The sequence below is a fragment of the Harpia harpyja genome, chromosome 12, assembly GCF_026419915.1.
Source record: "Harpia harpyja isolate bHarHar1 chromosome 12, bHarHar1 primary haplotype, whole genome shotgun sequence".
Classification (NCBI taxonomy): domain Eukaryota; kingdom Metazoa; phylum Chordata; class Aves; order Accipitriformes; family Accipitridae; genus Harpia; species Harpia harpyja.
This window is the reverse complement of record NC_068951.1, coordinates 3,168,637-3,196,567: the sequence shown is the minus strand read 5'-3', so window position 1 is coordinate 3,196,567 and position 27,931 is coordinate 3,168,637. Positions and strand designations below refer to the sequence as shown.

The 27,931-nt window shown below is 39.9% G+C and overlaps 1 protein-coding gene across 2 annotated transcripts; it reads right to left on the bottom strand.

Annotated features, from left to right (window-relative positions):
- Window positions 1-162: 162 nt before the first annotated feature.
- On the bottom strand, window positions 163-27,931 carry PPM1D (protein phosphatase, Mg2+/Mn2+ dependent 1D). Of its 2 annotated transcripts, none has more exons than XM_052803654.1 (6): window positions 27,449-27,931; window positions 20,810-21,038; window positions 18,223-18,347; window positions 7,598-7,788; window positions 6,558-6,800; window positions 163-1,604 (listed from the first exon to the last, which is right to left on the bottom strand). In XM_052803654.1, the coding sequence occupies exons 1-6, from the start codon at window positions 27,897-27,899 to the stop codon at window positions 1,050-1,052; spliced, it is 1,794 nt and encodes a 597-aa protein (XP_052659614.1). In that variant the 5' UTR covers window positions 27,900-27,931; the 3' UTR covers window positions 163-1,049. The 2 variants fall into 2 exon arrangements, with proteins under 2 accessions (XP_052659614.1, XP_052659615.1); XM_052803655.1 differs by lacking the exon at window positions 27,449-27,931 and adding an exon at window positions 21,762-21,895.

The following is a 27,931-nucleotide window of genomic DNA, read 5'->3' as shown; positions in this document are numbered from 1 at the left end:
TGCCAAGATCAGTTCCACAGTAAAACTATGTGGGATGTCTTGTTTTGTAAGCCACATAGCCACAGTGAAGAAGGGGAGAGTATTAGATTTTAATGAATGCAAAATAAATACAAATGTGCTCAACAGAACTTAAGCTTGAAATTAAAAAAAAAGGCACCCCCATCAAATTTTCACGTGTTTTATTTAGGTGAACATACACATGGTCCACATACTCAATGAAAATAGTCATAAAATAATTTAAGAACTTATGTTGAAAGGTATTAGCAGCACCATCAGTATTGGAATAGCAGAAAATTCATGCCTCCCTAGGGCATACATTTATGCCTGGATAAAAATGCCATCATTTATAACAGGGGATGGGAATGGCTTTATAGGATGGTTTTGGGAGTTGGAGTTTTAAAACACACACTTTTTTGCTAAATACTTTGACGATTAATGTTACAAAAAATACAACTAAATAAGATACTGCATAGTATTTTAATTAACATAAAGAAATTGACATTGAGCTGTGTAAAGCAAGACTCAACATCTCTGCTTCCACATACAGTTCATTTCTGAGTAGAGAAATCTAAAATTTAAAACCAAAATATAGACCTAGTGTATTCTCTAAAAGACACACTTTAGGTGGAACGTATAGTACTACGAAAATACATATCTTCCATTCTGTTTAATAATTTACTTTAGTTAAAAAGTTGTGAAATTCTCATCACAAGAAGCGTATACAAATTCATGACTTCAGTAAATTAACAAAAAGGATTTTTTTTTTTTTAAAACAAGGTTTAGCCCCGCTGTAACAATTATACAAGGAAGAGAAGAGACTACATTTATATGAAGGAATACAAATTTACACACATTTTACAGTGACTTATACCCTACACATCTACAAAATTCACAGTTATAATACAAGCAAGTACAAGGCTGGGATAAAGCTGTTTGATACCAAAAAAAGTTTCTACTTTAAAAAAAGATAAACAGGAAGATTCTCAAACTTCTGCACCAACTTTAAAATTCTAATCAGACCAAAATACACTTCCTCACACAAATGCCCTTCAGCAAACACAGACTGCTTTCCTGGGCGGGTGGAAGAGTGAATTGCTGAGCTTCTTCTGGCCCCGCAGGCTGCGTCGCATGGTCAGCTTGTTTGAGTTTTTGCGCTGTGGAGTTGCAGACATGCCTTCTGGTTGGACACTAATGTTTCGACTCAGGCCACGTCTTGGCTTCTTCATAGCTGGGCCAGAGTTGGATTCTTCTAATGTCCTTTTAAAGTTTGCTGTGGGTGTCCTCTCTGCATCTTGGGCTTTTGTTTGGCCATTAGGAGACACCTTGAAGCCTTTTTGGTCCGTGCCTGAATTTGCGGAGTTGGAAGGGGAGAGACTGACTGACAAACCATTACTGTAGGATTCATGTATCCTCAAAGCCAACGCTTTGCTACACTTCTCCTCCTGGGGGCTTGAATCCTTCAGGGTTGCGTCTGATGAAGGTACATTGCTTTTGGCAATCTCGTTTGGCAGCTCTAAATATTTTTCTGAGATCATGTTGCTGTGCACGAGGGGAGGAATAGGCTCAGACGCATTCAGTCGTGGCCATGGATCATCTTCTAAAAGCTGAGGGAAAAGAAAAGAAAAATATTTAGGCATAAATATAGTTATTTCACCTGCACTCTCCTTTGAGGGTAGAGACAGTGTGTGACAGAGCTTCTCTAAACCTTATCAAGGACAGAAAAATCCTACTCTAAAACAGAGTTCTCTTTTCTCCACATTGAGAGGCAGAAACAGATTCAGACTGCGGATCTGAACTTGGTACTTCGTGCAGACCAACTTCATAAACGCATTTATTGCAATCATCCAATCTGCAAGTGTCTCATAATGGCAGACACGTAATCTCTTCATTCAGAAGGCTGTTCAGACTTACTCAGCCTGCACACCTTCCTTTCTGCTGCTATAAAATGCTGAGGAATCTGCATGCATCTGCTGTTAATTTAGGAAGCCACGTAGCAAGCAGTGCCTGTAATCTCTGTCCTATGATTTTCCACACATGACTTCCCTCCTTCAGACATTGCGATAGATGCACCTATACTACCTTCTCAGATGGCCAAGCACTATTAGGGCAAACAGCAGAAAAAGTCATCTGACCTTTGTTACATTTAGAATTCTTAGTTACTGCATAACCAGATTATCAGGGAGATTGACAAACTCTTCCTCATAGGTGTCCTGATTGCACGCAGGAAGGTGGAGCATCAGACACAGCTGTTCTAAAAATAGAATTAGTTTGCTATGCAAAGTAACACATTCTATTGCCTAGTTTTATGCTCTGCAACTTGGAAAGAAAGCAACTCCATTCCTCACAGCACATCTATCCACTCTCTATGAAGCACAGTCATTCTGTACATTGAAGAGAAGCTGCGTAATGTGATGTCCTGAGAACCAGGGACTTTCTAACCCTACCTTCAGGGACTCATCCCTTCTTCAGCCTTTGAGAAGTGTTTCTGCCTCCTTCTCAGTTTTACCAACAGGAAAATGGGGACAACACTTGCTTTCACTATCCACGGGGGGATTATGAAAACTAGTTATTTATGCAGTGCCCTGAAGATATGAATTACGACCTTATTAAAGATTTAATTGTGAGAAATCCCTAGTTATTCGGAGAGTCCTTCAAAAGTAAATTTCAAGGCCGCATTACTCTACATACCCATCAATGTAAGGCAAATGACAATGACTATTTTAAGAAAATGATGTGCTGAAAACTCAAATGCACACACAGCTGAATCAGAGTTAAGTCAGTGTAACATCTCAGATGAATAAATAGATGCTTTTGAAGTCACAACCCAGAACAACTTCAGTTCACCTTCAAGAAGAGATCCACAACTGCTCAGCACTTTTGAAAAATCTAATACTAAGTAAGGTTTAATAAAATGCAGTCCAAAAGAGAAAATAATCAGAATTGCTTCTAGCATCTCGACTTGGTTTTCCACTCCCCTCTACTCCCCTGTTGCTCCCCAGGTGCAAGGTAAAACCATTTAAATAATACTCTTCTACTACATAGAGCAACACAAGAGAGACAACCTTTATGGATGGTATTTTAGAGATTATTCTTCAACTCGGTTCTTGCAGAACCCGTAAGAAAACTAGATGACACACACAGAGCAGCTCTGGCAATGTCATCTGCTCAATTTAATTTTTGAAATTGTGTCTCTAGCCATGACTTAGGTTTTGTGTTTTTATTGTTCAAGACGCTTAACACTGTGGCTCTTGTTGCCAACATCTTTTGCTTCGTTTGGATTTTGCTGAGATTGGATAAGGCTTTGGGAAGCCAAATGAAGTCAGAGGATGGAGTGCTAAAGAGCGATGTAACAAAGCAAGAATCACCAATCTCATTTCTCAACAATCCAATCAAATTTCATCAGTGGCCTCAGGAATACTTGAATTAATTTGGCATTAGTAATTGTTGCCAGAAGGATATGCAATTAAGAAATACTTCTGTTTAATTGAGAAAATTTGATTTGGTCTCCATCTATTTCCAAATTAATTGTTTTGGAAGGTAGCACCTGTTAAGTCAAGGCTATCCGTGCTTCTTTCAGTTCTCTGAAGATAACAGGCAAGTATCCTTTCCATTGCCACCTCTTGGTTTCGCTGACCTATCCTCTCCTCTCTGGGCTATAATCATTCCACAACCTTGGACTCATTTCTTTATAGAAACTGTGATGATCCATTTTCAGTAAAATTCAACAGTAATTTTGTAAGAAGATTAATCACCTACCTAATTTAGATCATATATTTACCTGCAGCTTCATGTATAAAGGTATTTATGTATTGTTTTGCAAATGGATATTGTCATCTTTTGCCATACTTTCTTTTGTGTAATCAACAAAACGGAGCTTTTCCCTCCTATAAGGTTGACAATATCACTAGGATCACAAAGGATCATGAAATAAGGGCATTTCCTTAATCTCTCACAAGTTATCACCATCAGAAAAAAATTCCAAAATACATATTCTGAAATAGTTGCGTGACTGTACTTCATAAGAAACCTGGCACCTTGCAATAAGGCTACCATTTAATGTCTGAGGCAAGGCATAAGAAACCATGTATTCAACCTTTTTGGGGGAGAGCCTCAAATGCCTCAATTATGTTTCACGTAATTTTAATTTTAAAGAAAACATTGAGCCAACAAGCGCTCCTGCACGCACTGAATTTTACCCAGAAGGCTCCCATGAAGGCTATATAAATTAAAAGCCTGCAGTCCAACCATTACATAACCAAAGTCTATGGAAATATGGTTTGCCTTCCATCGTGGCTCTTATCTAACTGATAAAGCTCTTTGTACTATGAAGAGGATAGTTATTACTCAGGGTGGTGTAGTTACTAAATATACTTACAGATAGCTACACAAAGTTCTTGTTTTGCAAAAAAACATATGTGGAGACACAACTACTAAGACATTTCATTTATTATGATCTGCCTGGAGACATTTGTTTTTTTCTGAAGTATTTCAAAATTATTACAAAAGTACAGTGGTCTTTTTCTGTCTCTTTTCTGTTTAAGTTCCTTCTCGCACTTCTTTTCTTCTGATATTCACAGGTACTCTGTGAGGACAGTTGGATGCTTGTTAGTAAAGCAGAAACGTGTATTACGTTAGTACCTTTAATAAAAACCAAGTACTGAGAAAATAGGATCTATGTTTCTCAACTGGTGACACCAGTTCTATTTTAATCCAAGAGGAGAAAAACTTTTGCATTAAAATAGAACTAATTTATACATGTATTATCAATGAAGACCTGTAGCCAGTCAAAATTTTCTTTTGGGTTTTGCCCATTAAACAAAAAAAAAAAACAAAAAAAAACCCCAAGGCCTTATCTACATTGCAAACACCAAAAGTGTTAGTTGTCTAAAGTTTTGATCTCTTCAATCTTTGTGACCACCTGCTGCAATTTATCTAGATTCACACATCACAGTTCACTTAATCTACTTAGATGGGGAGGGGGAATCTTGAGGAAAAAAAAAATTCCACTAAGCCCTTATCCAGAAATGCTACTTCCTGGATATTTTGCAGTCAACATAGCTCAACATTTATTCAATCAGTACTGATAATAGATCACACACAAAACATATGGTACAACTTAAAAGTTTAGGAGTATTTAGAATTCAAATAGTTTTTCTCCACTCAAGATTTTGCTAGATTTTAAGCTCCTTTCATGTATTTTGCTACACTGGACAGAAGGGAAGGAGACAGAAAGTTTAAGCTTGCCATTTTATTAGCAGCTTGTTTCTACCAAGGGAATGTTAAGGACTCCCTTTCTAATTTTTGCTGTCTTTTTACTTTGCCCAAAGGACAGTTATCCAAAGACACTGCAGAACATCAAAGGACAGTTACTTAAATCAGGAGCAGCTGGTAATTACTGAAACAAACATCCACTCATAACTACACTCCAGTTCTGAGAGAGAAAAAAAAAACCAACAAAAAACAAAAAACCCCCACTTCTGAACAGCTCTGCTTTATGTTAATGGTTAAAACTTCTAACCTAAAGAAAGACCTTGTATTAGAATGTCTTTTCCTCTAACAAAGAGCATTAAACCAACCAGAGGAAGATAATAAGATCTCCCAATCCAGAAAGAAAACTTTCTTTACAACAACATGTTTGAATACATTAACCCATGGGTTACCTTAAAAAAACCAAGAAACCAAACACCACCACAACCAAACAAAAACAAAACAAACCACACCAACATTAAGAACACATCCACAAGCAGTCTGCAATTCATCAGCTGTGCAAGCTATACAAGTACATGGCAAGGCAGGAAAAGAAACTGTAGCCCAACCTTACTCTCTAAAGGGACTTGTGGGTTTTGGTTTTTTTTCTTTTTTAAACCTCTGATCGCCACAGTCTGATTCTGCTCTTTCAATAGCCTACTTCTGATTTTGTGAGGGTTCTTGGAAGACTTACGTTTAAGAAACAGTTCATTTAAAGCTGTGTGAACTATACGCATGAAGTTACAGTCCTCATATCTTCCACATTAAGGAGGGAATATGCATTCAACAACTACTAATAAACAATCAGGATTTTAAGAGTTACAAAAACATTGTATCCCTAAATTCAGCAATTCTGAGAAGTTCATACTTTAATACCCTGCCTTTGGTTTTCCAAAGTCTTTTAAGAAACACTGTTCAAAGTTCATCTATTTCTCCAAAGCTTTGTACATGGAAGTATTGAGGATATGGCCAGGTAATTGCTGTCAAGTTACTGTCCTGCAACTGAAATATATTGTCTAGCCATACATACTGCCTATGTATACTTTTTAAACTGCAGTTTAAAAAAAAATAAACAAACAAACAAAAAGCAACATTAAATAGTGGTTTAAGTTGACAGGCCAGTAGTTTCTAAAAGTACTACTTCAATCACTGGCAATGGTCTGACTACACCATTGTCCCAGTCCTACACATCACAATAAGCTACATAAAAAGAAATGACTATTAGGGGAAGAAAAGGGAGACCGATACATATTTAGTGGGCTCCACACTCAACAAGTGGAACATTTAAAACACTGAAAAAAAAACGTTACCTTGACAGGTGGGGTACAGCAGCGGGAGGGTGTCATGACATTCATATCAGGGCTGCTATAGCAGGGACACTCTGCCAAGTTGAGATACAATTCTTCTTCATTTTCCAAGTTGCTTTTGCTATCCTGCAATGGTGAGATGCAGATTACGATGGCACTAGTGTTATCTGCACGAAGCATGCGTTGCCTCCACCGGCCCAGCGCTCTGTTCACCAGCATTTTGGCACAAGACTGTCGGTGCTCTCCCTTTATGTTAGAAGAGAGGGACAGACAGAGAAAGCAATCAGGTCCACTTGACTTTGTAAAGGACAGTTTATGTGGCACAGCCTGAGATATATATTCCTATACATCATGTGCTAAAGTAGCTTGATTCAGAAACACAAGAGGAAACATTAATTGAAACATATCTTTCTTCTTAGTGAAATATAACTTTAAAATCAGTTTATGGTAGAATCCACATATATATGAATGCTTTCAACCACAAAACTGATGCAATGACTTGCATCAATAGCCTAGTTGTAACACATCCGATGGTCTTTCCAAAAGTGTCTCAAGGGGTTTACAGACCATTTACTATCTGATGCTCAGATGCTCCACTATATAAATTCTCAACTGTTTTGTAAAATAAACAAGAGAAGAATTTAATTCAGACTTCATACAAACCATGTAAAAACAATAAACAATTGTCTGCATAGTAATATGCATCTTAATGTGAAATAAATCTCATTTTCAGCCAATATTTTTTATAACGTCCTTAAAGAAGGAACATGTTATCTTCTTTATTACTCACAGACACCATCCTGGTAGTCAGCTTTCCCCCAAATGACAACCAAATAATTTAAACAATGTTAACAGGCATGGTATATGACAATATATACAAGCACAGCATCAGCCATAGTAACGACTTACATGTTGTGGCAAAACTATGAATATGCCTAAACAACAATGCCATTGTTAGGTACTTTTCATACATGCCAGACTAAGCAATTTTTAGAGGAAAAAAGTATTAAATTTCCACAATGACTTATAGCTGCTGCTCTCACCATGAAGTATTTTTTCTCCTCGTGATCCTGGCACATGGAGATAGCGTCTTGAGGTGGGATCATATTCCACAGTCCATCACTGCCAAGGATAATGTATTTGTGCTTCTGGGGATCAATTGTGTGCACACTCGTGTCAGGTTCAGGAGACACAACAAATTCACCACTGTAGAAGTCGTAGCTCCAAAGATCACCTAGCGAAGAAGAAAATGTTTTTTAATTGTTACATTACACATGAAAATATGAATCTTGGAAACAAAAGAAAAACGTTCCCATGAAAACAGTTACCACCAGTCTCAAGTCAGCAACGGTAATACAAAGTAATTTCAGCACGATTACTGTTCTGCTGCTGTCACTTTCCCACCGTATTTATTAATATGCAGCAATTTAAATAAAAACACATTCAAACCAACCTATGTTTATAGGAGGTCTTCTACTCTCTAAAAACTAACATTTCCAGAAAAAGGGGAAATACAACAGATTAATACCTAGAAAACAGCAAAACCATACTGTTTCATACATATCCAAACTAAAACCTATCTGAACACCTAAAGTTCTCCTTAAACAGAAGTAAAGCCTTACTTTGTTGAACCCACTCCAAACTTGGAAAAATGTGCCTTTCCAGCTATTGGTACAATTTAAATACTGGAGACAAAATCCTTACCTCTTGTACAGGGAATCATGGTACAGTTTATAGAACTAGGTTGGGGTTTGGGGGGGGGGGGTCGGGTCACATAATACCTTTTTTCTCCCCAACATCATATACAGCATTAGTCTTCAGTCTGCATCGCAATGGCATGCTGCCCTGCACACCTTAACAAGCCCTGCTCATAGCAGAAGAAGAAGAAGAAAAAAAAAAACAAAAACTAAAAAACCCTGCCTTTTCACACTCAAGGTGCTAAACTGCCTTTTTTTTTTTTTTTTTTTTTTTAAAGCCCGAGGTCCTCCACAGCCATTCCAGCAATACAGAAACACACAGTTATGTCTTGCTGTTTATGTGTTTGTGCATACAGGTGCCACAAAGAAGCAACAACAGAAGAGGGCAAAGGAGGAGAGACTGAAGCCTTTCCCCTATTAATTTCTCTTTCCCATTCCTCCTACTTCCACAGCCTTAGCATCACTTTCAAAGCCATGCAGTGCTGTGTTAGAGCATCTTTCCAGCTGAACACCATGTGCCAAATTTTGGAGTTGGAAAGAAGTCACAGGAACACAAGTAGTGCCTGGGTTCCAGCAGGAAAGCAGAAAATGAGAGCTAAAGCCTCTCCCTTGGAAGGCCTCATGCAGTGAACCTTTCTATTTTTAAATCTTTCTTGCTACGCGAATTAGTTTGGGGTCACCTCACCAGCAACTATGGCCTGAGCTGAATCTGAATAACACATTTAAATCAAAACCTCTATTAGTTCGAGTGCTTCCTCCAAACCATCCTCAGGTAAAAACCACTCCATCAGGAAAAAATGCATTTCCATGTCAAGTTATTTCAATTTCATTTATCAAGTATACTTGAAAAAATAAAAGCTTTTTCTAAGGTTAGGCCTTTAAACCAAGAATGGTATTAATTTGCACTAACACCTTCTCTTTTTTTTTTTTATGTTCCTCAATAGCTTCCTAATAGAGATAAGCAACAAAAAGTAACACTATTATTTGCAAGCACTGGCTACATTTTTCTGTACAGAACACATGGCTTTAGAAGTAGAAATTAATTAAATGTCAGACTTGAAAAGCATACATAAGCTTAAGAACTCCAGTTTAAGAGTAAGGTTTTTGTCAGGTTTTTTTCTTTGCTTGTTGCTGGCTTCAGAAAGCATGCCTGTAGCCTTCTTCTGCATCCATCACCGCCCTTTTAAAGATAATAAGTAAGCTTTTTGTCTTCCTACTTCCTTCCATTAGCTTTGCCTTAAGCTATCAACCAGTTGAAAAGACCTTTCCCGAATCAGGAAAGGGAATACTTCAACTCAATTACTCCACTTCGCCATAACAAGCATGGATAGTCCATCCTCATTAAAGCACCAATTCACCTTCACTGCAGCAGCAGCAGCAGACAGAAACACATGCTTCTAATAAGTGCTAATTAAAAGCCAAGCCTGCTTCTACAGAGGTGCACTCTCCCTCCTCAGACTCACAACAAAACAAGCCAGCTGGCAACAAGATCAAAATAAATACTGTAACAGAAAAGCTGAGCTCCAGCACAGCAATTATTGTATATGAATTGCCATGAAAAGTCTTCATGCACCAAGAGTTCTTCACATCATGTCTGTCACGGACACAGCAGGTAAATAAACAAGAGCTGGGGATCTTACAACCACCAGATCTTGGAATCAGTGGCAGCATCAATTTCCAACATGCATAATATTTTTACACTTTTATTTGCTAGTTTGTTCACACTCATTTAGAAGAAATGACCGATGTTATTAGCCGAATCACTTTTTTATTAAAAATACTGTGCTGTATGACAAAAATAACCTGATGCTATTTAATTTTGGTTCATCTACATACATGTCATCATGCCCATCTGCTGCTCTTCCTGAGAAAACAGCTGAGTAATAATCATACTGATTTCAGAGAATCTTCCTCCAAGAGGAAGAAGCCTCCTCCGTGGGGACAATCGGGAATATCACGTCGGTTATAAAGGGGACTCCAAGGACTATAAGCTTGCTGAAGGGCACACACAGATTCTGGGAACACATATGATGAATCCACACCTCACAAATCACAGGCCAAACCCCCTGACCAGGAGCCCAACCTTCCTAGCTGCCACTAGCTATAGGTATTGAGAATTCCAGCCTCAATGTCTCTCCTCCACAACGAGTTACCCATCTGAAGGCCATGGTGGAACTATACACTGAGGTGTGGGCTTGACACAGGAATTAATAGCTGGCATTCCATGATTTGCGTTAGAACGCCTGCCAGACTACCTGGTAATAGTAGTCCGCATCTTTGGCCAAATCCAGGCGCAAATCTGCAACTAAGCCACATCTCTACAGTACTATCGTCGTTACATATAGCGGGGTGGGGAGAGCAGAAAGAGAGAAAATTAGATACCACAAGAGGAAAGTAATTTTTCCTGAAAGCAAATGGTGAAGAGGAGCTAGACTAGTTCAAGGACTCACAGCTTCAAAGTTCATTAAACATGCATTTTTTGACAAAATGCATTCTTTCAAATAATCTCCTGTAGCATCACCTCTGTCAAAGCAGCATTCCCAGGTTGTTGTAAACATACAGTGAGAACTGAATTTCCATGAGTTTTAAATGCAGCTGTACTCATTATCTATTCAAACTCAAAAATCTCTAGGAAATACACAGCAACTTATTTACAAAGCTGTACGATGGAACAGCATTAAAGCACGATCGGGTACTAACTGACCAACACCTGACAAATCTGGAGCTACTGAAAGCTAAATGGAGCTCTAGATGTCACAAACTGAAAAAAAAATAAAGCTTTTGTTCTTTGACCCAGGAAAAATTCCACAAAGTATACTTGAAGCCAGAGGCATATAGAAAAATCCAGATTCTTCCTTCCTCAGCCTAAAAGGAAACAACCAGTACTTGTGGCTGCCCAAAAGAAAAGGAAAAATTGCCTTCAGTGTTCATCTATCATCAGCCTACTCCCATAAACCTACAAACTCAGACTAATCAAGCAGGCCAGTGATCCTTGGCAGAACAGTACTGCATAAAGAGTACTTCACTTAAAGAATAATTCTCACAGATCCTTCGACTCCAAAAGCCAGCAAAGACCAACCCATGTCACTAGGGTGAAGTACTATTTTTTTTTTTTTTCTCTAAAGGGCAGAGCACCACAGATTAAATCAATGCTTTTTAGAGCTGCTGCATAGATAGAATACTCATGTCAGCTGTGTGTCTTTCTCTGGCCAGCTGGAAAGCACAGCATACACAGCAGCTGAGGAATACATGACAAACTTAGAAAGATTCACTTTACATGGCACCCTCTGTCACAATTCTGGGAGGGAAAAAGGGAGAGGAAAGTAAGCCAGAAAGAGTACATTTTTCCCTAGGCTTTTCAAAGTGCTCCAAAAACTTTGATTCTGTCCCAAAGCAAGCAGACAGACAAGTGACCCTTTAGTAGACCGGGAAGCCAAGATAGCAAGCTGATGTGATATGCCAAAGGCTAGTATTACAGAACAGGAATGCCAGGTTCTCAGACTTCACTTTTTGAGCCATACTATTTTTGTTCCAAAATAAAACCCAAACGTTTACAAAGCTTAATCTTGTTCTCTAAAAACTTGAAGACCAGGAGTATTTCTTTTGGTGTGAGGCTTCCATATTTCTTTTCCAAACCAAAAATTAGTATTAATGTAGTTCCTTCCACATTTTCCAGAAAAATCGTGTTTCTTAGTCGTGACTCAAACTGCACTAATATACAGAGATCTACACAAAAATTACATTGCATCTTACAAAATGAAAAATAGATGTTTGAAATAATATACTAAAGGAGCAGGAAACTAATTTAGCTACCTATAAAAATATCAAAATATGTAGTCTATCTTATCTGCTTACTATTACCTTTTAAAATACAATGACAAAAAAACCTGCTTGTAACTCAGCTGCTGCCAGGAAAGTAATTGAAGTTACAAACAAAACCACCCATCATATAAGTAGACTGGACTGGATTAAGCCCAAAGCCTTCTTATAGCAAAAGTATGTCCAGAAGTCATATAAATCAAGTCTCTCATTTATGTTTCTGGAGCACGCTGTTTTGAATACAAAGATATCTTTTGGTTTTAAGAGAGAAAAGAAAAGTTTACTTTTATAAGTCAGTCCAAAATGAAAATCCGGTTTGATTAATCCCAGATCTAAGTTTTATCTAAAAGGTCTGTTAGTACAAAGAGAAGACTTTGCAGAACTTCCTTTTTTCACTGTCAACGAGGCAGCACTGCTAGGAAGTGAGGCAAATCTCAGCAAGGATACAGACAGTAACCACTTAAAACCATTCAGGCTGAGCAAAGGTGGAAAATGTATTCACCAAAACTCATGGCAACCTAGTCCTATAGCCACAAGAGGGCATCTTTACAGCAGTCTAAATATGAACGCAACGCAATGTCCCCTTCATACAACCGAGGAATGATTAGAGGAATGATTAAAGACCGTTCAGTCTGAGGGATGGAGACAAAACTGAAGGTAGCAGTGAGCAGAAAAGTTAGACAGATAGCACCTGAGGCTTTAAAACTTTCACTACTCTTTTAGGAGCTTCTTTTACATAGTCAAGCCTGTTGAAAGAATGCCACCCTCAACACTACGTAGAAAAGGAAAGCACAGGCAAGAGAACAGTATTTCAACAGCAAATTAAACACAATATTGCATTTAAAATAAATGCTGAATTAAAAGCTGCCTATAAGGCAGTCTTCACCATGACTTCTCATCTCTGCTTGTATGTTAGCAAAATAACAGGCAAGAGAGAATAAAGGTATGTGTCTAGGGCTACGCCAGAGCACACTGCATGAGAAAAGCCTGTAAGAACTAGTATGCAAAGGTAGAGGTAAAGATCTAAAATGGCATGCAGAAAGCTACTCACAATTTCTGGCCTTGAACTAAATCCCTCAGATGAACACTAAGGTGGAATTTCAAGCTTCAAAAGACAATCCTAACAGCATTTGCTGAGCTGAAGACAAGGGGTAAAACAAAAGAATGCACTGACCAAACCTGGATGAAGTTCTACCTTTACGAGAAGAGTTTTGTTACTGCTTTTCTACATTGCTGAAGAAGAGAGAGCTAACAAGGCATGCACAGAGACCTCCCGTCTGCCAAGGGGGGAGGGAGGGAGCCCCAAACTTTCTCATTTGAGCTACATGGATCCACACATGCCTTCACATCATCTGTATAACACAGATCCACAAAGTACATACACTCCACATTTTGCACAGGTACACATAATACATTTTGTCTTGGTGAAGAAAATCACACAAGCTAGAGCAAGACATCCCTAGGACAAGATGAGAATCCCAAATGCACCAAGTTTGTCTGGTTTTATATAGATAAAATAAAAAATCAATTAACAATAAAACCTGGAAAAGTACTTAAATACAGTACTGTGCAGTACTTAAATACAACTTACTAGCTTATGGAATTCAATGTGAGGGATCTTCATGGTGGGGCCTACAAAGGAGCAGGAAGGAAAAACTAAGCAGCAGACACTGCGTAGCAACTGCGCCCATTCTATTTGGTAACTTAAAAAAAATAAATAGTTAAATGCATGTAAAAAACCTAAACCCTTATATAGGAATCTACTTAGATCATTTGAGGTCAGCCATACCCTCTTTTCTCTAGGATTTCATGGTATGCATGTTCAGAGAGCTTCACAAAACAATTCTGGCATCCAGTAAGTCGCTCTGGAAAACAACTTCCATGTTACTATCAGAGCCAACATTCTTGTAGCAGCTATACATTGAGCATTCACTGTTCTGGTACATAACTCTTTTTAGGGGTCAGCAGGAAATTCATGTTCTTATGAAAAGTCAAATCTGTATGGTGGAGGCCACTCCACCTAAAATATGGGGGTGAGTCTATTATATTTCCATATAAACAACAGGGGAAAGATACTTCATGTTGCCACATGAATGAGTGGTTTAACTAACAGGTTCTTGGTTCACATTTCATCATTCATTAATAAAAACAAAACAAAACAAAACAAACACGCACCAAATTACTACAATACTGCAAGGCAAGCCCTTAATACATAACCCCTTTGACAGCTGCAGATCTTGGCTCCATATTAGTTCCCAAGAAAAGGGGAGGAGGAGGGAAAAAAGTGCATAAAAGATTTACCAGATTTAGACCTGAACTAATTTACCAACAAGAGAGATCCTATATGATTTAAAAAACAATCAAGACCCATTTCTGCCATCACACCATGCCTGACCAGTCAACTTGATCAGGCTGGGGGACAGCTGGGGAGATGAACTTAAATAGCAACTTAAGAAAACTACAGTGAGTTTAAGTTACACTTACAGTCAACCTACAAAGCTCAGTGATTAATCACACCATTTGTCTACTTGTTTCTACATTCTGTTCTTGTTTCAAGTTATATCATAAGATATTCAGAGCTCAGACTGTAGCTTTGCTATACTTCCCCTACTTTGTGTACCATCTTTGAAAGTTACACACGGCCAGATTTTACTTCAAAATTGGTTTCCAAAGATCAAAAGTCTTCATTCCATTTTTTCCACAATGGGTTCAACACATGGGAACAAAACAGACATCATCTTGTACACTTAGTATTGTGCTTATCATCCCAGAAACAGTTGTAAGTTAATCTATTTAGACAGATGGCATAGCTGAAACCTAACCTTTCTGCTAGCATATCTGGCTATTATGTTATACATACACAGAGTAGGTTATCTCCCCTCTCAGCATTCTTTTCCCAATACATGCACACGTAAGCATGCTCACGGGATGAGTGCCACATGGAGTTACTGTCTCCACAGGGAGACAATAACTCATACATGACTCACACAGTCACACACAAGCAAGTTACATGATGGCTTGTTGCCCCTGAGCATCTGCTCTATGGTATCCAGCAATTTGCACACTCATAGACTTGCCTTACGCAAGGGGATTAAAGTAATTTGAGTTACCTCACACCTGCTTTAGAGGCAGGCATATAAAATAGACAGTTACCATGAAACTGTGAGTGCCAGGAAACTTACTCAAGTGATTACACTCTAAGAAAACAAAATGCTCTTCTGATCAGAATGGGCAGCAAATCCTGAGAGGTGAACGATTCTGAGATTGCATGGGATTCGTAAGTATCTATCACAAGGCAAATTGGTACAAAGAAAGATGTTTTCATTGCCCAGAAAAGGTTAGCTGAAGTAGCTATGCTTAAAATGCAGAATACGCTGCTACAGTTTAAAATATTTCGTTAGCAGACTTAAAACCTGTATACAGGAAAAGCAGCATATAGCTACTTTACAGAGACACTATGAAGCATAAATATTTCTAACTTGTTATGGTGCTATAAATAAATTAAACATTACTTAAATGCAGTCACTACTGTTGTGAGAAGCAGTGGTAATAAAAAGCACATACCACAAATGCTTATTTTAGGGCAGAAAGGCACTGCAGACAATCAGAACAGTAAAGGGAATGTCAACAGAATTAAGTTGGCCAGAAGGACTTCTATTGCACCAGTATCCTTTCTGCTGTCCAAATATTTGACCAATGCAATACTTCTCCAGTGTCTTACTCCTGCTATATAAAACCTCTGCAGTACTCCTTACAATGAGTGCTAGACTTAAGGACTGGATGAGATTACATCAAAATATTTTAAAGTGTTGTAAGCGAAAGACAAATTTAAAAAAGACCAAACACCTATGTTCTAAATTTTAGTTTTTCTAATCAGATAATCTTCCCACTTTAAAGATCGTAAATTCACAACTCTAGGTTTCTCTCCACGGTGCAGAGCAGAGTGTCAACAGACTCTTGCTCTCCTATTAAAAATTATTGTCCAATTATTGTCCAGTCTGGGATTTCTATCAAGAATAACAACGAAGTCTGGACTTAGCAAAAAGAATCACCATGCTAGATTTTAGCAGGATTGACTAGAGTATTGGTAACCAGTATACGTCAACACTGACAGTTATTACTCCGTTTGGAGAGGCTCCAACGCAGCAGTGCTGTGCCAACCAGGGTAGCAATCTGGGAGCCAGCCAAGAGGTCAAGCAGGCCTCAACAGCATGAATGCAAATGGCTTTAGTCGTGGTAGGTCTTTTGTAAGCAGCGTAAGGGGCATGCTGGCCTCAGAAAGAAGTTAAATCCTGTTTCCAAACTGTGAGCGTCTGTGCACCATCTGGGTCCTATGGAGCAAAGCAGCTGTGTTCCTTTTTCCAGGAGGTTCATCATACCTCCTCAGAAGGGGATGTGAAGAGACTACGGAGGCTCCTTGAGCAAGCAAACACCAAAACACTGTCACATTGTAAATCTGTTTCTCCGTGATTTGAAGATGCCAAAGCCCTCTTTTAAACTTTCAAATCTGGTAACTTTTGAAACCCAGAATTGTTAAGAGATAGGTGTTCTCATTTCTTGAACCTGAAACTCTTCAGTAATCCTCTTCATCCACGTAATGGGAAAGAATGCAATACAGGGGACTAACAGATGCATCATTCCTTGAATTCCCATCTGGACACAAAGCCCAGCCAAATCCTTTTGTTCAACTTGCTGAGAGGAATCAGATAAAAGTCATTGAGCTATTTAGACAAACAACAAACTGGCAATCATAGGAATGAAAGATTCATCAAAATTCAGCATACACTTTTTATAACCTATGAGGAACACGTGCCCTTCTGCAAAAAAGGGGAGAAGAGGAATATGTTGCTCAATGGATGAAGATCTCTGTTTGCTAGTCATCTATCAACTCCAAAGGATTTACTCAAACTCGAGTCACTTTTACTAACGATACAAGCATCTATCTTGCCTAAAATATGACACAAAGACTTTTAAGATACAGAGAAAAATGTCTATAAAGTTAAAATTTTATTTTTATTAAAAGATCACCGTTCAGCCACGTAGCCACCTGTGACTCCTTCCTTGATATATAGCTATCTTTTACAATGTTAGTTATCACTGCAAAATTCTTCTTAACACTGGACAAATCCATGTGAAACAGATATCATGGCCTTTGGAATAAGATACAGTAATGCTATGCAATTATCAAGACGACCACAGTCCCAGGAACAGACTGTCCCCATGACACCCTGCCAGCTGATCTAGGAACACTGACAACACTATCACACAACTCTCAAGCTTGCCAAGAAGAAATTAAGTCACAGGACAGTTTCACAGGTGAAAATATGATACCACACTTCCATAAAATTGAACCCATACTGGGTATATCTGAATAGAGAATTCTTCACAGGGGCAAAGGGAGGAAGGAAGCAAACAAAATGAACTGCAGAAGACTGGAATTCTGAAATAAAATTTAAGGAAAAAAAACTGACCAGAAAACACTAACACTCATGGGCAAGAGATATCCAAAGATTAAGTTTTGAAGTACTTCCCCAAAACCATTCATAACAAGTTGGCTAGGTACTGTAATATGCCTTTTTGTCCTTTGAATAAAGTGTTCCTCCAAGATATAGTTTCCCATTACTAATACTCTTGCAAAGGCAAGTTATAGATAAAACACAGACCTGACTTTCACCCCTTTGGTCAGACTGTACTAAGTCTGGAAAGGAAACAGATTCACCACAAAAGGAAGACCCAATTAATTCATATGCTATGCAGCAAAACTTAGTCTTACCACCACCTAGTCAACAATTACAGTCCTATTATTTCAGTAAGAAAGAGACAAATGTGCTCTCCAACTCGGAGACACATACTGCTTTGTACTTTTTCATTTGCGACAGAAATGAAGTGCCATCCTTCTAAGACTGACATTGAAAATCCTGCATGTTGTAGGGCAAGTCCTTCACTCACCAATGACACCTTCTACAGCTTTATTTGAAAAATGAAATCCATATTGTATTAAAAATACTTCTAAAAGGCCCAGACTTTCAGAAGGCCTTTTAATCAAGGCAAGCAAGTAAGTCTAAACTATATGTTTTGGCAAAACGATGTAATTCAGTTCTAGTGGCCCGTATGCAGTGGTGTCTCACTTTCCAAATATGGGCACAACTTACCAAGTGCTCTAGCAACTGCCAGGAAGGGAATCTGGTCAATGACGGTGCTGCGGCGCACAGGGCCGTTGTGAGTCAGACGAGGTCTCTTCCAAACGACACGATTCACGCCAGACTTGTTGATCACACTAAAACCGTCAGAAAGAGGCAGAGGTTAAAAAGGAATGGAAATGAAAGCATGGAAGTTAGTTTCAATGACACAAGACTAGTTAAATATGCAAATATGGGGTCAATAATGACAGTACCCTCAGGGAAGTCCACAGCACAATTAAATATTTCAAAACACATGGTATCACTTAGATAGCTTCATTCCATATTAAGCCAAAGGGAAAAGTGAGAGGTGAAGGGCAGAAGAAAAGATAAAGCACGGCAATGAAGACCTGGAAGAAATTCTGGCTGGCTGCAACAACCAGATGTAAGAGTATCTTTTTAATCCGTCAGAGAAAAAGCAGATCTAAATTTGCTTTCCTCAGATGAGGACCATCAACATCAACTCACTCGGGTGGAAAGATCATGTAGTTCCTCCTTCAGTTTTCTCCATCTGCCAAAGTTTGGCAGTAAAGAGCAGCACAGTATAGTTGAAAAAACAAGAGAAAGAAGCAGCCTTCTGTAGGGGGATTTCCTTTAATGGTGCACCAACATGAGGCAGAAACAAAAGAGGAATTGTTCATAGTTGCTATCTGCTGAAAACAGGAGATGGGAAGAAACAGCTCTGCATTTGAATGTTAACACCTGCTCTAAGGCACTGAGCACTGGTTTTAGTTCTCACAGATGGCATTAGAAGGGTCAAAGAAGCAGCTACAGAGCAAGTAAATGGGGCAGCTGTTACTGGGCAAGGGAGGCAGGGAAGAAACAACAGAGAGGGTATGAGCCATCAAGCAAGAAAAGGTAATGGAACAAGGAACTAGCAAAGCCTGGTCCCAACCAAGTTAAGAACTAGACACTTAAAAGCTAGCTTTTATCTAAGGAACAGCCATTGGTAATTAGAAACTGAGAAGCTCTGGAACAGCCTCAAGATTCCTCATACTGAAGCTATTCAAGATGCACTTCCTGAGACTTCAAAGGCCTTAACAACAAGGGCATGTTTCACTCCATCCTTTCACATGCACAGTGTGGCAAAGTCACAAACACCACATCCTAAAAATCAATCTCATCCACTTGTACAACTAATGACCACACAAAGCCAACTTCAGTCATGATCTGAAAGACGACCTCATCCCACACTCGGAGACTGTTACTAGGAAAATATAATTTTTAATGAAAGTTTCAATTATGCTCTCCCACTAACTTTTCCCAAGTGACTCTCATGAAAGAGAAGACATTAATAAGCACAGCTGCACAGTCCACCTCACTCCTACCATTTGCCTGACAATAGCCTGCATCAGCCAGCCTGGGAAAAACAGAAGGAGCACCAGCGAAAACAAAGATTTAAAAAAAAAATAAAATAAATTTAAGCATTCCTGTTTATACAAAGATCCAGGGAATGCTTCTTTGAAGCTTCAGAGACTTTCCAACTCCAAGATACACAACTTGGAAACCTATACAAGTGCTAACCTAGCAAAACTGCAAGTTACCCTTTCTGAAAAGCTACCAATACAGCTAACTGATCAACTTCTACCTGCTAGAGATACAAATACCTGAAGGTTAATGAGCTGACAAGGTTCTCATATGAACAATGTCAACAGGAAAACCTTCAGTGATCTCTTGCCTCTGAACTGCTAAAAGAAGGAAACTGTGCCCATCCATCTGGTGCGGTACTGTAGAACGCAAGAACAGAGAGCTCCTGTGAAGCCATGCCAAATGCGAGCCCTGAGGTTTGTCTCAAAACATTAGTGCCATCTGACAAACCTGCCTGCTTTCCTCAGTCACAGGGAACGCACATCAACCACAACTCAGAGATGTTCTAACAGCTGCCAGCTCCTGACAGTGAAGAAATCACTAATGTAAAGATACACGTTAAAATGCGGTATTCTAACTTTTTAAGCATATATTTAAATACAGCAAATACAGTAACTTATTTCAAATATAGGATTTGATTTTTTTTGGTTTTTTTTTTGTTCCTTAAACAGAAGCTTTGAAGAGCCTACTCAACAGCTGCCATTGTCACCACAGGAACAATGCAGAACACATGAGAAATTATAGAGTATTTTGCGTCAAAATTGCTGTGTTTCCACCATTTGACAAACCAGATAGTCCAGAGCTCATATCATTATCTATACGGAAAGGTAATATTTTTCCTCCCAGATTCCTCAGAATTTAATGAAAAATAGGTCAAATATCAGTATCTCCACTTCAAAGTTTTCAGTGAACATTTAGAATTGTAACCACACCTCAGCTGCATGATCCACCAGGAAGTTAAAATTTTGCTTATACCATAAACCACTAGCAAAAAGCACAACAGTGTAACAATGGATCACTCTAAGTTATTCCCCAACAAGCTAGACAAAAACAAGAGTACAGATAGGGAAGGAACATAAATAGAATATGAGATTCACCAGCTTGCTTGCCCTAGCTTAAGCCTAGTTCAGTCAGAAAGACACAAATAGCATGCAGAGATCAAAACCAAAGTAAAAAGCACAGAGACAGTTACCTGCCCCCAAGGCCTTCAATTCTCTCCCTTTCTTTGGGAAGTTCCGGCTTGTGGTCCTGTGTCACCTCCACAGCTCTCACAAAGTCATCTTTCGGGTCATCCTGGACTCCCAGCACCACTCCCGAATCGCCAACATGAGCAACATACATCTTTGACCCACGGATAATTACCACACTGGCAGTCGTTCCCGACGTGCTTGGTAGACCTGTCATGGTCTTCGGCCACTCTGCTGCAATGAGAAAAAAAAGCAAATAAAAATACCTTTGTTTTTAATTCTGTGGAACTGGTAATGTTTTGAAGAGCAAGATGAAGCGTGTGTCACAGAGGCTTGCGTAACGTTACAATACAGGGTGTGTACTTAACTATAGTATGGCCTGGCAAACCAGTGCCCTCAGGTCCCCCCCACTTTCGTAACATCGCTCCCCTAGCTACAGCTTAAATTGACACACATATATAAAGCCAGCATCAAAGCACCATGATACGATTCAAAAAACTGTCTCCTCTGGTTTAATATTCCAAGCATCACTAGAAGAATAACAGGGAAGATGTGCTCCTTGAGTGCTGAGCAGGACCAATCAAGCGTTTCATTAAGATTTACTGTTCAATTCCCTGTCTGAAGAGGTGAAAACGTTATAAATTAGGTCATTTTGCCTGGACATTTGACTGGCAATCAGGTTTTCTGGACATTCCCAATCCCCTCGGAAGGAAAGAAAATGCTATTTTACTTTTTTTACGCTGAACAATATTTTAAGTTGAATAACATCTCATCTGTTTTATTCATATCTCCTTTTGGAGGACTGACTAATGCAGACTATTTAAGTATGCTACCCATAACATCAAATCTTCTGCAGAAGATATCCCTTGAATTAAGAACAATAAAATACCTACACTAGCGTGAACTACAGATGGTTAGAGAAATCTCTCTCAACTGTTTTGCCCTCAAAACACTTACGTTCAGTTCCTATCACACTACTCTCCCCATTTACATCCAATCCAACCTTCTCTTTCATGCCTTTTCTTGTCTATTTTTGTGTCTACACACCCAAGTTCTTCTTCTTCCAAAACTCTACGAAACGATTGCGACAACATCCCAATTAAAAAAGATTAGCCATACCAGTCCTCCTCCCTACTTCAGCACCCTCAGAAAACAGTACTCCACTTCGCAGTTATCAGTTGATTTCAACTGTCAACAGCAACCTCATGTTTCTTCTTCACTGCACCCACTCACATCTTCAGACAAACTCAGATGGGAGACTCATCTCCTTGTCACATTCTATCTTCTGCACTTCACAAGTCATGCTCACACAGTACGACATAAAAATTCCACTGTGATACACATTCTGTTTGCAGGAAATACCCAAGCCACACTGCCAAAGCACTATATTATTTATTTTCCTACGGCACAACAAACACACAAGAAAAAAACAAAAACACAATTAGACCTACCCCTCTGTGAAAATAGATATTTTAAACTTTAGAAGTTTTAAGCAGAAGCAAAAGATTAGGAACTTAGTAAGTTCTACTGCCACTGAACAATGTTCAGATGCCCGAGGCGAGAAAGAGAAGACACGGAAGACATGCTGAAAGAGAAGCAGAATTATATAGACAGTCTGATGATAAAAAGCTGCATTTCCTCAGTGTTAGCTACCAAGACATCCAGCATAATTTAAACATTTAAGTTCTAACACCGAGTTCTAGCTTTGTGTTCTAAATACTAAAATACACTTTCTCCCTAGGAGTAGCTTTATTTCAAGAACACAAACATTCAATCAGCTTATTGGAAGTACTTTGGCAATTTTAACTGTGGATATTAAATCTAAGACATTCCAAATGGAAAGCAAATGAGGGAGGAAGCCAAGTGGTAATGAGGACTTCAACCATGCACTTAACAGAAAACAAGCTGCAACTAATGAGTTTCTGTCAGTGAAACAACCCCTCAATAGCAATAAGACATATTAGAGTCAAATCAGTCTTTATAGGAATGAAGAGCACAGAGTGAAATCACCCACTTATGAGAAAAAGAATGATACAGCAACCCCAGATTTTACGCTCCAACAGAACCAGAAATTAGATCTGCCTCTCATCAAGGGATTTCAGTTTATGCCTTGCTCCTGTTTAGAGATTAAGTATTGTATACACCATAGCATATTCCTTTCTTTAGAGACTGTGTCTCAACAAAAGTGTCAAAACTCCTGAGTTTTATTCTGAGCTCAAGTATTAAAATCAAAGTCACTTACCCGACTCCTCCACATATCAGGAGCATGTTTTTATCAATCGTGTAACTTAAGCAATAGGACATCTTTCTATAACAATTTTTCCCCTCTACTTGAAAAACACTACCCTTCACTCAGTTTTGTAACTCTGACTTCGTAAACTCAACTGGTTTTGTAGCTGGCACATCAGCTGGCAAACTGAAATTGTCACCTGCTTTAAGTAATAATAAAAACACCAGCTTTTTCTTAAGTACACAACCAGCGGTAGTAACATCCCTTCAAAGTAACAATATTAAATGCCATCCACTTTTGAGTTTAGAACTTTATTTCAGTAAGTTCAGAGCAAATTATTGCCCATTTGTCATACCACAACAAGTTGACAGATTAAAAGAAATTCTGAAATTACAACAAAGCTCTCAAAACTAAATTCACACTTCAAGGATATACCTGAAATGTCCATGGATGACATACCACTTCTACAACTTCAGCAACAGAGCAATACCTCTAGGTAGCACTCTGGGAAAACAAAGTTAGTCAAAGCTTCCTTGTGGGCCTGTATCCCTAATTCCGTATTTATTGCCATGAATTATTAAGCTATGTACTCGGAACATAGATACAACCCAGGATGGACACGACTCCACTACAGCATGGGGGCTTTAGATCTGAAAATCACATCATTTATGAAACAGTGCAGTGCACACACTGACCCAGCTGATGTGAATGGAGAGCAGGAGGTAAACCCACAACTGCACCTAGCAGGGTACTAACAACATTGCCTGTCACAGACTCTGACAATACCTGCCCACAAAATACCACATTTTCCAAATCAACAGATGCACTTCCTACTCTTCCAAGAAAAAAAAGAAAAAAGGTAAGAGAAAACAAAAAGAATGCATGTTAAGTATTCAAGCTATCTGAAGCTATCAAATTTATAATCTAGTTTGTTCCTTACAACAGTAGACAGTTTTAAGACACAAATCCATGCAGCATTCCAGGACTGTAAGTTGTTTATACACAACTTGCAATTACTTCTTGCTTTTTTCACCCTTCTTCGTGTGGAGGGACTGCAGAGAGGGGTAGGAATTCGTTTAAAACAAACCACCCATCCTAAACAGTACATGTTACACCAAAATGTGGATCCTACACCTGGATACCACATCTGTAACAGAAAAAAAAAATACTCTACCACAGTCTAAAAAGCAAATTCACTTATGATGGTTGGCACGTGATCTGAAACACACAGACTGCTCCAAAATGCATCTGTGGAAGTTCCACTCCTGTTTATTTTTGAGAATGATTCAGGATTATTCTGGGAATCAAATATTGCTAAAGAATGTATTTCATTTTTATTTCGCTGGGTTTATGTACATTAAGACAAACTACAATACCTCATTTCAAATTGGTTTGATTCCAAAACTCTTACTAGACTTTCAAAAAATAAATGCTGTATGAACTTTTAATACAGCAATATACCACAAAAATATTACATTATCCTGAAAATCTGCATTGCCTCAAGTGGTCTAGGTCCTTTTCAGATAAGGATACATACGTAAACTCTTAAACATTTCTAAGAATAATCCTGAAATTATGACTTTGCAGTGAAAATTACCTTGTTATTACGCAAGAGATGAAAATATTATTTGACTTTTATTGCTTCAATTTAATGGGAAGAGTTATAACCAAAGTAGAAGTATGCAACTCTTTCTAACTAGTAAAACTGAAGAACGTTTTTAATAGTATCAAGCTAAATACAACATTTAAAAACAAGCTCTTGGCTATACAAAAAATGAATTACCACAGAAACATAAACCTACGCAGTCCTCAGTAAAGTCACATCAAAACGTGGGACCTCCTGAGGATGCTTCTTGTAACACCTTTCCTACCGCTGCCAGTTGTAGAAACAGGCTTCAGTAAGAACTTTTACTCCAGAAAAGTTCCCTTTTAGCATACATATAATTTTATTACTATATAAATAACCCAAAATTTATCAGCAATGACAATGGGGTATTTTTCTGCTTTAATTTTTCTGGTACTCCCATCATCAATGTTTCCTGTCTATCACAGGAGATGGCCACTGGGATGACCCCACAGCTTCCAAGAAGTAACAGAGCAGCTGAGTATGAGCTTCTCTTCCAATGGCCATCAACTGGAAGCAATAAAGACTCCATCCTTTACACCAAAAATCCAACCCATTCTCCCACCCCCATTTCAAGATACCAAAATACCCAGTCTCCCTTTCACGTCCATAGCGTCACCAATACACAGTTAAAGATCTGCTCTACATATGATGACATGGAAAAATATTTACTATAAGTAAAATTAGCACTGGGATTCCATAACATAGTATGAGCAGTTATAAACTAGATATAGTCATGCTTCTGTCCCATAAAACTCTAGCTGTTATGCACATGCAGCTATCAGTAAGACCAAACATGCTACATAGTTTACTACATTGCCTACCTAAAACTGTCATCAAATGCTCATAGCCAGAACTATGTTGTTAAATGCTCATAGCCAGAGCTAAGTTGTTTCTCACAACAATTTAAATTGCTTCCACAACCCAAGTACTATTTGCTAAACACTCATTACTAAAATAGTATTTCCTGCATTCTGTCACTCCACCTCTCTGCATTTTGTATTTGCGCATAGTTACAGTGACAAATAACAGATGAGGGATACTACAATTAGAAAACTAAACTCCTTATCTTTCTCCCCCATACCATCTTCCCTTATTCACACATCTTTCTCCTTATCATGCAAGTCTGCAGCCCAGGAAGTCACGTGCCACTCACCACTTGTTCCCCAGCATCAAGGTTGTGGTCAAGTTCTGGTGCTTCTAAAATTGACATCCTTTCTGTCCAACATCAGTGTGCCCTCAACCTTGTCATTCCTTCCCCCGTACCTTTTCAAGTATCTGGCATTTGCACAACTTCCCTGTTTTGCTATTCAAGGAAAAGGAAAAGGAAAATGAAACTGTTTTGACGCTATAATCCACACCCCCAAGAATCACTTTGTTGAAACCCCACGGTGCTCTAAGTGGAATTCTTGCTTTTTATGTTTGCCTCCCAAGCCCAACTGCCAGCATCGCTGTCTATGTTTTTGATCCAATTTCACCGTGCTCCACTCCTTCCTGCCAGTCTTCATATGCTGTTCACTGTTCTTTTATTTTCTCTTTCTGGGGCTTTTGAATACATAAATGCATACACAATACACACACACACTCCACACATTATATATAAATAACAACCATACTTTTAAGCCATAACCCGCACCTTACCAGGAACAACAACAAAAAGCCTTTCGGAAACTCAATTCTGCAGTCTCACTTGATCTCAGGGAGAAGGAAGAGTACAAGAATGATTACTGTCACCTGTCTTGTCACTCTCCTCTCCTTTACACTCACCTATTTAGGACCCCAACTTCTAGCCTACTGCAGTTAAGCAAACGATCTATATAATCTTCAGGATACTGAGTGTGTTTTCTATTTTGTCAGGTACACTGCATATTCCCCGATGCTCGAACAATAAAACAAGCAAATGATTACCTTTTATGAAACAGCCATATTTTGAATCCTTCCATCAGGACTTAACAGAAACAGTTGGAACCAAGGCACAGTTAGGGGAAAAACCACTGTCCCAGCCCATTTAAGTTTGTTAAGATGACTTTTTTTTTTTCCCTTTGTCTTTTCATAATACTCTGGACAAGGGAAATCTAAGGGGGAGTTCTGTGCAATTCCCCAAGTCAACAAGATGAAGACCCTCCCAATAAATCGAATGTGGAGATCCGACTTGCAACACCCTGCAAAGAAACCGCAGCTCTACCATCGCACCATCTTCAGCTACATGGCACAATCGTCCTACGGTGTGTCCTCACCCTCCGGTTCTAGCTTTTCTCCCGCAGTTTGCTCTCCAGTTTTTTCCCTGTTTTACCGAATTACTTGACTGGGTATCTCAAATCCCATCCCGCTTTTCCCTCCCCTCCCCGCACACAGATGGCAGCGATGCCACCGGCACCGCGGGTGCCCCGCTCCCAACCAGAGATGGAGGGAGAGGCTTTCAAGCACGCAACTCGCAATAGTGCGGGGTGGGGTGGGTGTTAAGAAAAAGGCGGCTAAAAGCGGGACGTCCCACGCCCGGGGGATACCAGCGTATGGGGAAAGGGAGCGACCGGCGTCTCGGGGCGATGCCGGGGGTCGGGAGGCGGGCAGGGGGATTCGCTGTCCCCTTAGTCCTCGCTGCAGGGCCCTGCGGAAAGGAGAAGAGGAACCCGGGGCTGTAGCGGGGGGAGAGGCACGGCCAGGCGCGGCGGCTGGGCGGAAAGGCCGCGGGGCCGGCAGCGTTACCTGCTCTCCCCCGGCGGGGACCGAGGGGACGGGGACCCGGCGGAGCGGGGGCGGCTGGAAAGCGCCATTCGCTTGTTAACTTACGCAGTTTTTTCCACATGGCTCGGTGGCAAGCGATGAAGCCCTTGCGCAGGGCCGCGCACACCTCGGCCGGCTCCGCCGAGCCGAAGCCCTTCTGCTTCTTGATGAAGCCCCACAGGTTCTCCCGGGCGAACTGGGCCGCCTCCCGGCCGCCGTGCCCGTCGCACACGGCGAAGAAGGCCACGGAGCGACGCGGGCGCCGGCCGGAGCCGGGGCCGGAGGGCAGCGCTCCCTCCTCCGGCGCCCGCGGGCTCCCTCCCCTCCGCCGGCCGCTCTCGGCGAGGGGCTCGGCGGCCCGCGGGCCTCCGGGCGCCGCTCCGCCTTTGTGCGGGGGGCCGCGCTCCGCCTCGGCCGGCGGCTCGGGCTCCACCACGATCTGGGTCACGTCCTCCATGTATTTCCTGCCGCCCTGGTCGGAGTACACGCTCACCCCCAGCGAGTACGGCCCCTCCATGGGTGGGTGGCTGGGGGGGGGGGGGGGGGCAA